The 12,616-nt window shown below is 37.9% G+C and overlaps 1 protein-coding gene across 6 annotated transcripts in view; it reads right to left on the bottom strand.

The window, feature by feature from the left end:
- Positions 1 to 12,616, bottom strand: part of LOC131693131 (uncharacterized) — a 37,354-nt gene that overhangs the window by 9,650 nt on the left and 15,088 nt on the right. For 3 of the 6 annotated variants that reach the window (XM_058980705.1, XM_058980706.1, XM_058980707.1), the window contains 4 exons: positions 6,315 to 6,641; positions 5,864 to 6,105; positions 5,581 to 5,794; positions 4,812 to 5,234 (listed from right to left, as the gene is read on the bottom strand). In XM_058980705.1, coding sequence (XP_058836688.1) covers positions 4,812 to 5,234; positions 5,581 to 5,794; positions 5,864 to 6,105; positions 6,315 to 6,641 — 1,206 coding nt within the window. The remainder of the gene's footprint in view (positions 1 to 4,811; positions 5,235 to 5,580; positions 5,795 to 5,863; positions 6,106 to 6,314; positions 6,642 to 12,616) is intronic. The other 3 variants (XM_058980709.1, XM_058980711.1, XM_058980708.1) reach the window with 2 other exon arrangements.

The following is a 12,616-nucleotide window of genomic DNA, read 5'->3' as shown; positions in this document are numbered from 1 at the left end:
AACCGCAGCCGGTATATCTAAATTAACCTTCTACAACGAATTGAGCCAAAATAACTCAATGCTACACAGTTTTCCATGTATATTTAATTTTGCTCACCACGGCACCAATCGATCGACTGAATAGATGCCAAACCAGACGGCTTCTGCTCCTAATAACAAATATGGGATCTTGAGTTGAAAACCGCAAATAATAAATGGAATTTACTACCTTTTTTATTCCAAATCTGGCCAAAGGTAGCAGACAACTATTTCAATCGTTCGCGAAGCTTCTACTGTACTGATATATGATTACTACTGTTTAATCTACAACTTACGGAACAGGCGCTATCTAATCATTCTCACGGTATCAGTACATTTGATTGAGCCGAAAATCGAAAAAAGTAGTACACAGTAAAAAAATTGTCGCAGCTAAACCATGTGTTTTTGCATTTGTGTCGGTTTGTCATACTACTACTATCATACTACCATCACAGACTAACAGACATAACACTATGAGGGAATTCCCTCAAAAAACATCGATCAGACAATTTTTCCAGAACACTAGCTCCACCTTTTATTTACAGTCCCAATCACTCATTTACTGGTGGGTTACCCCTCAGGTTTGGGAACAATTTTTCACTAGTGGTCTATCCCCCATATGCTTGTTCATATGTCAGTGGCGCCATAATTTCAAATGTGGCCACAGTCCCAACTACAAATATATTTAAAATGACCGTTAAAGCGGGCGAAGCTTTGTTTTTGAGTGTTATGTCTGTTAGTCTGTGCTACCATGTTAAATGATGAAATGATTTAACATTGAATACATGTGCAACTGGATAAGACTAGTGAACTGGTAGGTTATACAGTTTTGGTTGTGGTCCAATATCCTAATTTTGAAAAATTATAACTCCTTTAATAATGGAAGGATTTTTATCATTAAATCATAGGTATATCGTCAAAGTTTAATATATATGCCAAATGTGAGCAGAATTCGTTCACAAATAAAAAAAATTGTGCATATATCGATTTAAAATATTACATGTAGACGTGTAGGGCTATTTCGCACTTTTCTTCAAATGGATAGAATTTCATATCGCCTGTAACTATGCAAATAAAAGAAATAGAAACTTCATTGCTTCGGCAAAAATGTGTATTTACAAAAGTTCTAAAAACCTCTAGAACAAAGTACTAGCGAGAAATTCACACATAAGAAGATATTAATAGAAAACCAATTTTTCAAGAACCACCCTACCTTAAATATTGTGAAAATCATAGCACATGAACCATTAGAGATAGCCACATAGTTTCTTCACAAAAGTTGCTTCAATTTGATTGATTTGTAGAACATTATGTAGCTGAATTTTACATATCTAAGAAGTTGATACTTTGAACACCCTAACCACAAGGACCACGCTAATTCAACTAATATAAAAAATTGGCAAAAAAGTTCTAAGAAAGTTTGCTGAAGCTACTATATAACTAAAACTAACGGTTTAGGCGCAAACAGTTTTATCTTCCTAAATACAGCTTTGGACCATAGCGCGCTGCTGCGCTAAGATGATTTCCCTAGATTTTCAGAGCAGCGTGCACTCAGTGCACTAGCGCGACTTCCGGAAGGTTAATAAAGCCATCATCAGGAGCGTAAATGCATATGTTTTTTCGCTCTCCAGCTGGCTTCCTAACCATTTGTTAGCGTTCAACCAGCGGCATACTTGTGTAATACAATCGAGCCCCATACACCAATGCTTTTCAACCGAAGGTAAATGAACCCCCGAGGATAATTAGACTTAGGGGGTGAATTGAGCGGGGTAAATTTTAACTTTGATGCTAACATGACGAATATATTGTTGCTTGCTTAGGCTGTGAACCATTTGGTGATTTTTTTTAACCTTTAGTTAAAATTTGACAGTTCGAAAGTTATTTTCTCTTGAATGGAAAAATTTTACCGAGAGAGCGAGCCATTTCATGCGATGACCACAAGTTGGTAGAGGTGTGAACGTTTGTCGATATTTTAAAATTAGTTTTTTTCTTATTACATTAAGTATGACAGTCACAGCCTCGAAAAGTAAACATCTACATCATGAAATAACCCAAACAAATCTTAACACAACACGTTATCGTTTCCATTTTTATCCCTTAATTTTCTATTGAAAAATATTGACAACCTCAATTAGGTACAGAAAATGTTTCCACCGTTTTATTCTGCATCATGGGCAAAATTTTAACCATCGAGCTGTCAAATTTAACTCTTGCTCTCAATTTTAACCATGCTCCAGAGTAGGGTTATTTTGCAAATAACTTTCGAAGTATCAGATTTTAACTAAAAGTTAAAAATTTCACCAAATGGTTCACAGCCTTAGAGTGTTCATGAACAGGTTTTCAATTGGCAGACTATGGTCACAGACTAACAGACATAACACTCGAAAACAATGCTTCGCTCGCTTTAATAGTCATTTTCAATTTATTTGTAGTTGGGACTGTGGCTACATTTGCAATTATGGCGCCACTGAAATATGAACAAGCATATGGGGGATAGACCACTAGTGAAAAATTGTTCCCAAACCTGAGGGGTAACCCACCAGCAAATGAGTGTTTGGGACTGTGAATGAAAGGTGGAGCTAGTGTTCTGGGATAATTACCGGATCGAAGTTTTTTGAGGGAATTTGATCATCTTCCAAATGAAAATCTCTTTTTTTATGACAGGGTAATGATGGTAAGTGATTTTTGGTATCAATAATCGGAAAGGTGTACGTGGAACGAAAAATGTTGAAAACCACTCCCATACACAGTGCAGACACAGACAAACAGACGTAACAGCTTGAAGAAAATTCTAAAAAATTATCGCCCACCGTATACTAGCGACATCTGTTAAACTCATTACACAAAATGTGCTTCTGGCAACCATGGCAAATAATTTTATTTCAACCGAAGTCCTGGTAACAATGCCCCTCACCGCAAGATGATAAATGAAAGGTGGGATCATTGTTACAGTTGTTAAATTTGAAGAGCGAAATAGAAAAATCTCATATTGAACATAGCAAGGTAACATCATTTCAGTAAAAAGGCTCGAAAAATTGATAGTTCAGCGAGCTTGTTTATATGATGTTAGATTTGAAAGCGATTCGAATCCGAATGTAAACAAGCGCTCTAAACTGTCAGAAAGGTGAGGTTAAACATTTTCATGCAAAGATCTATGTCACGTACTTCAATTTTCCTTTGGATAATGATTGATATTGGCAAGTTTAAAGAATACAGAGCCATGACTGCATTTTTAGTGCGTTTTTCTGTGGCTTGAGCATTTGTTTCGGTTCGGTCATAAGTATTTTTTATCGGTAGTTTCGAGATAAAAAAAAGTGTCCCTATGTGTTCGAATCGGAAGATCCGAGGTGAAGCTCGGCCTTTTCTCTCTGTTCATCGTGCGCCAAAGGATGATATTGGCAAGTTTAAAGAATACAGAGCCATGACTGCATTTTTAGTGCGTTTTTCTGTGGCTTGAGCATTTGTTTCGGTTCGGTCATAAGTATTTTTTATCGGTAGTTTCGAGATAAAAAAAAGTGTCCCTATGTGTTCGAATCGGAAGATCCGAGGTGAAGCTCGGCCTTTTCTCTCTGTTCATCGTGCGCCAAAGGATCAGGATGCTCGTTCGGATCTTCATATTTATTTCCAGCGTCGCGAACGCCATGTTTTATTTTACATGTATAAAACTAAGGTTGCTGAAATGATGAGAGGTAGCTCTTTCGAACAGCTAGTATTAATGTGCCATTTTTAAAGAGTAGATGTTTGTTGCTTCTAGCCCTGATGCTACCCACTAGTTTAGTTTACAATACATACATACGGGGGCCTTAGTAATAGTGTTGTTTAAAATATAAGAATGTTCTAACTAAATCGTCATAAAATCTGGTTGAAACGTAGTGCTTTATATACCATAGATCCGTAACATTTCTAGCTAAATAGCTCTCCAGTTCATGGACGCTATTGCATGATTTGTTAAACGATTCAAAATAGCATTCAGACCAAAAGCATTCTGCCCAATGATTCATTCAGCAAACGTCCCTGTTGGAAAAAATGACATTCAGCAAAACGGCACTCAACCACCTACGGTCGGTCAAATGACACTCAACTAAATGGCATTCGGCCAACAGAGACCCCCTTCGGTCAATTAGTATTCGGCATAATGACCGATTCGACCAATTGATCCTTTCAACCAAATGGTAGTCAGCAAAATAGCATTTGGTCTAACGGCAACCGGTGAAATGTCGGGAAACCTTCGCCACGACCACGTTCATTCGTGCGCCCACATATCTGTTAAACGGTTTTAGTTCTTGTAAAGCAGGTCATATTCTTATGAAAAACTTTGTTCAGTCATCCAACACGACACACAGTCAGTAATAACTTCACCAGAACCACAAACGGTGTGCGTGATCTTCTGGGCCACTGTTAACATTCGTGTTTTTCCTTTATTTTTACATATTGTGCGGAATGAATGCGAAAGAATTCTTTCTGGTCAGTAGGACCGGGGCACTAGCCCAATCGTCCTGTATACCAGGAATCGGAAGTAAAACCTATTGAAATAGAAGATCAAGCAAGCAGGGCTTTACTTTGTTTTAAATGTTTAAAAGACCCACGGCTCCGTTGAACTAACGCATTGAGCCGCTCCAAATAAACGAATTTAAACGTATTATTAATAGTTCCTAAAGCAAAACCGATATGGAAAATTACGTAGACGTTTAATGTTACTCGCGTGATCAGAATCGTGCAGGGGTAGTGACGAAAGTGCAAACAATTGGGCAATCGATTTCACACAACAAAACTCCACAACATTCAAACCATACTTTGCGTGGTCGCCCTTGGCTCTAGTGCGGCTTTGTTTGCCAGTGGAAGAAGCGACGCCTACTGCTGCTGGTGCGACATAATTGCTGTTGTTGTTCAAATCGGTGCCACTGTTTTGCTGCTGCTGCTGCTGATTGTAGTTGTTTGCAGTGCCGCGTTGCTGCCGTGATGGTGAGGATGATATTGGTGGTGGTGGTGAATCGTTAATGATTGCAGTGGAAGAGGTGGAGGTGGTGATTTGAATGGAAGCCTCGTTTTCGTTGTCTTCCGATGTTTGATCTTCCTTGTGGTGGATTGTCGCCGGATCGGTTGGACTGTTTGATCCAACGACGAGTTCGGCCTCTGAACCCACTGAATGGTCATCAGAATTCGCGTTTGCTTTCTTGGCCCGAGAGCGGCGAGGAGACGACGTACTGTTGCTTCGGCTAATTTCGTTTTTTTTGTGGAATGCGCGTATCGGATTTTACACACGCGTTGGTAGATATTGTGTGGCATTCACGTGAAATTGCGCATTGCGTGATATGGATGAGTTTTTTCACAATTTATTTTCGAATAAAAACGATGAAAGAAAAAGAATGGAGAGAGAATTTTGAAACATAAATAGCCAACTCAAGTTTCGTTTTATGTAGAATTTTGCATGAGTTTTAATGTGTTTTTTTCAAAAGAGCAACGAAACGTGACATGCAGTTCATGTTAAATTTTGAGTGCTTCTTAAGCGGTTTGAGTTGTAGACATTTAATACTATGCATTGGAACACGCAAATTGACTTACCTGGGCGTTGTACTATTTGTCTGAGCGTTTTCTTTGTCTTCCTCTGGTTTGTAGGGTGCATCAATTTTGACACTTTTCTTCTTTTCTTTGTCCTCTTGAATAACGATATTGAGAATCTGTTTAGCACGGTCTTCTGAGTAGTCAACGCTTTCTAGTGCCATCGAAATAATCCGTTCGGCAATGTCTTTGTATTTGGCCTGAAGACGAGCTTTTACTGGAAACGATAGAAGACAGCTCATGTAACAAACAATGTACATTGGCCGCATTATAGATTGATACTAACTTTTTTTCATCTCATCGGGAGTTTTTGGTTTTACGGGAGGTGTCTCCGATCGTCCTGACTCACCATGTCCGTCCTTCTCGGAGCCCTTTCGAGATGAGCTCCGTTGGGCCGTCTGTTGTTCTCGTTTTTCGTAGCCCAGCTTGATCAAAGCTTGTGAGGCGGTTTGGACATTGTTGTCGGCATTCGCCAAGACGTCCAAAATAAGAGTTTCCTCCGCCTTGGGGAAAAAACTCTTCAGGTATCTGAAAAAATGAGTTATTAATTTTTTCTTTGTATTAACATACATACAAGGAAAAATAATTGAAAATCAGGTATTATTGAACGAACATGCATTTCAGCTACAAAAAAGGAAAAGGGAAGTTAACATACTTAATCAAACTAATCATCATCACGAAACAAAAACTGAAATCAACAATGACAAACTAGTATAATTCGGGGTCAACGGGACAACCTCAGTTTCATCTTGGGTGACGAGTGCGGTTTCGGAGAGCTGTAACGGATGTCGATCCCGTTGCTGCGCGGCGATCCGTGCTGATAGCCGTAGTAGCTTCCGCTGGCACAACTGGCCGGCCGCGGTATAGGACTTCCGGTGCGGGAAGTTGAAACCTCGCTGCGGCCGCCCAGTACCGGGGTCATCTGGAACGCGGACACAACTCCCATGGCCGTGTTGTGGAAGTGACGCTGAGGCAAAGGGGGCGTCGAGTAGGGCCCGGGTGTGGTCAGTGGGTGTTTCTCCACCTGCAGGGCACTGATTACGACCGCCTCGCGATTGTAGTATCTGTAGTTTGGTTCGTCGAACAGGATAACCACGGACGGTACGGTTTTTTTTTGTTGTTGGGAATTTCAGTTTTTCGGTTACGGGATTTTTCGAATTTGATTGTTACGAAAGGCAGCGTGCGTTAGAAAAATACACTCGAGTGTTAGAAATCGCTGGGATCACTATGTGTGGGTGTTTAGTATCTGATGGTGTACGCAAATAGGATTAGTACGATGGAGTGTGTAGGATGTTAAAATTTGATCATTACTGTGTATATGTGCCTCGGCGATGCAGTTTTAATATGGTGGATGCATGTCTAATCTATCTGTTACCTAAAATTATTCTATTCGTATACAACGTAACCTAAAATGATTTAGTTTACATGTAAATTTAGTTGAATGCTTAAGGGGGAGTAAAGGTTTCAGCAAGAAAAAAATCACTTTTTTTGTGAATTTTTTTAGAACTTTGGGTAAAGCGAATTGACCAAAATTTTTGTGTGTTATAATATATCATTACAATAACATTCTGTATTTTTTTCATGCAAAAATATCCACAAGCGACTCGATGATGAAGCTTTTTGTAGAACGTATCTGGAAAAAAACACGATTTGCGGTGTTACACGCCATTCAAAAACTACTTAACCAATTTATTTCAAATTTTGCATGCACATTCTAAACACCTAGCCCCTACATTGAGTTTTTGAGATAATTGTTCAATTAGGGGTGCTTTTTACTAATTTGAAATAAAAATTGATACCTTTCACGAAAAATTCCTTCATATTATGAGTAAAAACCCCTTAATCAAAAAAAAATAGCTGAAAAACTCAACGTAGAATGTGTATGCAAAATTAAAAATAAATCGGTTAAGTAGTTTTTGAATGGCAGGTAACACCACCAGTCTTCCTTGCTACACGCGGTACAAGGGTACGAGCAGATTTTGTGCTTCGTTTTACACCCAGACTTCGGGTTCGTACCGCATTCAGCAATTTGTGCCTAAACTCGTACCCGGAACACGAATGCGATACACTCATAGGGAACTCAACCTCTAACTTGTATCGGGTACAAAATTTTCGTTTTCTGTTTTGCATCTCGTTCTGCTAGTTCAGCACCATACTCCTGCACTCACTCTGTTCAGGTATACAGTAAAAACGACACCCAACTGAACGCAGCACGGCCTCGGTGTTGTATTTCGTTTTGTGTCTTTGCTTCGTACTGGTACCGTCCATCCATTATTATATAACTTATAACTCGTTAAAATTGGCAGCTTGAAAAAAAAGGTGTGCAGAGAAGCTCCGTACGACGGTACTTAAGTGCATTTCAGTCCGTGTATATATCTAAATTTTTATTACCGGTCTGTTCTATGTGAAAAGAAGTTGTTTTTTCTTCGAAAAATATATTAACATACGTGTTTACACCACCGGTAAGTCTCAGCTCTGTTGTTAAACGCATTGGCACTAGAAATAAGTTCGAATTCGTTATCGCATAATTGGCACCACAACAGACCTCCAACCTCCTCAGGTGGCATGTTACCTTTTTTTTGAGACGAGTGAAGATAGGGTATAAGATAGGGAGTGCCGCACTATTTCATAATTGACGCGGCCTACGATCGATGGAATGCGAATAAATTAGCATCAGCACCTTTTCTCCGTTCTTAAAAAATGCCATGTTACGATTCTGTTAAAGCTCAGCGAAAACTCGAATCGAATAGCCCAATTATCGCACTACTATTTGAGCCTATCCGTTAAACAAAGATGGCAGACGCTGCCCTAACCAACAGCTTATAATGGATAAGGTAATAATATGTAGAAACATGGCGTAAATACACATCCTACTATGTTGTTAAAATTGCATGATCTACATAAATCAAAACGAAATATTTTGATTTTTTTCAAAATATGAACACGATCAGCATAAGGTTAGGGTTAGTAATCTCTACTGCTCTACTGCTCGTCATATAGTTTTTTTCAGTTTGGTTGCTCCCCGGCTTTTCGCATAACGTTGAGAGCCTATATGAAAATTAGCGAGGGAGATACAAACTACTTTTTTGTATCTCCCTCGCTAATTTACTGAAAATAAAAACAAAAGCAATCTCATGGAAAGTTTTTCCGGAAAGTGAATTACTACTTTTCCGGAAACAGTAACTTGCTAGACTTTTTAATAAACATGGTATTACGAATCGATTTAATGATCGAATGGTTAAATTAATGTCAAATGTACCACGAGCATCAACATTTATCATTATTTATCAAGTGAATTGGTCTTGTAGTAAGAATTATTCAGAATGATTTGCTAAATCACAAATATGATCGGTGTTAAATCAGACCAAACTAAGTGACATTTTATTGATTTCGAGAAAAACATGTTAAAGTTCGAACCGCAGCATTCTTTATAATACGGAATGAATTTTTGCCATAATTCTTGCTTATGGTAAATAATCTGGCAAAAGTCGAATGTAACTCAAGAGAATTTTTATCCAGGGCCATCATTATCTCACTTTTCGATAATTTACGACTTAGTCCGGTCTTACTTAGCACCGACCATATATAATTCGGAAATCTTAAAATCGATTCACGATTGCAAAATTAAAACTTACGGGTATCAATCATCACTTTTTTTGCACTTGCTCAATCAATTACCACTAATTCTACAGACACAAAACTATAACCAAACTCAAACATATAGTGGCTTAAATATGAACCTGTCGTTAAATTTTCCAACTACGTTTCTGAAATTCGGTGAATCATTTTGAATAGTTTTTTTTTATTGAAAACCAGATCTTCGCAATAAAGATGTTCTGATATATTATGATATGTTCACAAAATCAATAAATTTCTGCAACCACTTTGATCCTTTTATCCATACATCGTCAGAACATTGACGAGCAAGTTACTGCTTTCTGAAAAACTTAGCCACATTCTAAACTACACTTTTATTTGTTTTTATATTGTTGGTTTTCACAATTTTAGTAAACCGCGATGTGTATGAGCGAAAAAGCAAAAAAAAAAGACTTTCCATACACATTTCTATTCAAACTTAAAACGTGATGAGCGAAAATTGGGAAAAAAATAATCGCCCCCAAAATTTGCAGTCTTTTGAAACCACAAAATGAACGTAAAAAGCACTGTGATCGGTCATTAGGATTATTTTTATTATAAAACCACGAGCAAGCCTACTGTATATTTTTGGCGCGAACTAGGGTCTGATTGTATTGAAAACGAACTTATATGTTAATTTATTTTAAAGCTTGTCTAAGATATGCATTTGTTTTGAATGAATTATTAGGTAAAATGAATAAGTTGGTAGTGAAGGAGCGTTTTTTCACATACAACAGGGAAGAAAATGTATATGAATGTACAGTAGATGGCTGTAAGAGCAAGTTAAAGGGTCCTGAGAGCAGTTTAAAAAGACATTTATCAAATCTACATCCAACGTTAGCGTCGCAGATCGGTATTCAAGGCTATAAAAGAAAATCCGAGTCCAGTCTTGAAGAGGGAACCAAGACTAAAAAGTGTAAATCATTTAAAGTAAATGTTGATCCAAACGATTTCTTTTGTGGACTCATCGAAATGGTTGCAATCAATTCGATTTCCTTCAATTTTTTCGACAGTCCGGCCTTTCAAAAAACAGCTGGTGTACTTGCCAAACCACTCGGAATCTCTATTAATGCTGACGGTATGGCGTCGTCTGTTACGGAGGTAGCCAAATGTATTCGAGGCCTCATTGCCAACGAGCTGAAACGGAAAATGTTTTGCTTGAAGTTCGATGGAGCCGCGCGACACAATAGAAAAAATTTGGGTATAAATGCACAATATTTGAACAACGGAAAACTTATTATTAGAACACTATCTATGGAGGATATGACAATACGTCAAACAGGCGAAAACTTAAAAGCACGAATCGATCAAGTTCTTCAGAAATACGATGTGGATATAATGAACGTATACTCTGCGACGACAGATAATGGGAGAAACATGTTGAAATGCACAGAAAGCCTTCGAATGCAACAAAATAAAGAGCTGACTATGAATTTGATGGAATCTTTCGAGGCGGTAAATGATTCGGATCAAAATGACGATGAATATACTTTTGATGAATGGGATCAACACGAAATTGAGAAGGACGATAGTGTGGATGACATACTCAATTCATTGGAGAATTTGTTTCACAACGGCGATGAAGGATGTATTGAGACTATAAAATGCGGAGCACATACATTCAACCTGATTGTGAAAGATGCATTGCGTGTTGAAAAAGACGATTCTCTAAAAATGATAAGAAAAGTTGTCAAAATCTCTAAAAGGATTGAATATCGCACGTTCTTTGAACTGGCCAAAATACCTTTGGCGAAAATTGATGTGGAAACAAGGTGGAGTTCGACTTGGGAAATGATACAAAGCGTGTACACATACCAATCGTTTTACAATGATATTGGCAATAAATGCAATGATCTGAAGCTAACTGACGAAAATTGGAAATACATGGGTGATTTCATTGCTGCGTTTGAGTCAATCTTCAGTGCCACCAAGTCTTTTCAGTACAACAATTTAGTGATGGGAGATGTATTGAAGATTATAAAAATGTGCCAATTTAAGATTAAAAAACTTCCCCGCGAGAGCCGGTTCGTCCCAGACCTTCTGAAAGCATTCGAAAATCGGGTGCAATATTTGTTTGAAAACAACGCTTTTCGGGCCGCTATGATCTTTGATCAGCGATGGTGTTTCCTCGATTCACCCTTTTTTTTCTAAAGAAGATAAGCTTCTTAGTATAGTAAGTAATTTGAAAGAAATATATTTTCAGCTCGTTACAGAATTCTTCATTTACAGGACCACTTGCTTAAAGTTTCCAGTTTGCTTAAAACGATTAAAAAGACAAATGAGCCACTGTTACCGGTACAAGTCGCTTGAGCATCAAAATGATGATTTTGAAGCAATGTTGGCTGAATCATGTAGAAATGCTACGACATCCATCGGAAGGAATCAGATGGATCTTAAGTTAAAATTGATTCATTTGACGAATACTAAAACGCGACTTCCGGTATCTACTGATATTATCAAATATTGGGAGGCAAAAAAATTCGAAGATGACGAGTTATACGAACTTGCGTCTGTCGCTTTGTCTTGTCCAGCGACGCAAGTATCAGTTGAACGATGCTTTTCGGCAGTAAAACTGCTACTGGAGCAACATCGCTTAAGAATGTCCTCGAGTCGGCTGGATGATCTGATGATGATACGTTTCAACCAAGATCTTCTTCCAGCTGCAATAGTAAAAGTTTGTGGAAAATCCATAGATTAGCACCTACCGTTTCTTTTTTAATTGCTAAGTTAAACGTTTAATACAAAATACGAAAAAATAAAATTTGACTTTTAGTAATGGAATAGCTGCTGAAAATAGCTAACCTCACTCACGTCACTAACAGTAACAGCTACGACATAAAAGTAGAGTGGATTACATGTTGTGGTTAAATGCAAATTTCTCTTACATGAAGGAGCCAATAAGCGTCAAAATAGCTACTGATGGTGCACAAATGTAGCTAATCAGCCTTAATCTGTAATACTACAGATTGTTTTTTTTCTAATAAATGAAGACAATTTGCATTATCAATAACGACAGCAACATTAAACGTGAATTTTATTTGATTGAACCGGGATAAGGCTGAAAACTCGCAATGATGATGTCATCATCAGTCAAGAAAAACTTTTGTAGGGTAAGGTGGGGTAAATCCGACCTAGTAAATGGTTTTGGCTGTAAAATGCTCATTTTACATTGGATCAAGTCGTTTTATATACCAAATTAAAGGTTAGACTCCTGGGCAACTTTCTGTATACAGCATTTTATTAGGATCTAAACAATATTTTGAGATACAAGCTTTTAACGAAAATGTTCATTTTTGCTGTTTTCAAAAATGGTGGGGTAAACCCGACCCCCTATGTTTTTGGTTGATTTAGTGCAGATATTACCCAAATTTTATGTTTTTTCCATGATAAATCAATGAATGTT

This window comes from Topomyia yanbarensis, chromosome 3, assembly GCF_030247195.1.
Source record: "Topomyia yanbarensis strain Yona2022 chromosome 3, ASM3024719v1, whole genome shotgun sequence".
Lineage (NCBI taxonomy): Eukaryota > Metazoa > Arthropoda > Insecta > Diptera > Culicidae > Topomyia > Topomyia yanbarensis.
The sequence above is the reverse complement of the archived record's forward strand: the minus strand, read 5'-3'. Positions and strand labels throughout refer to the sequence as shown.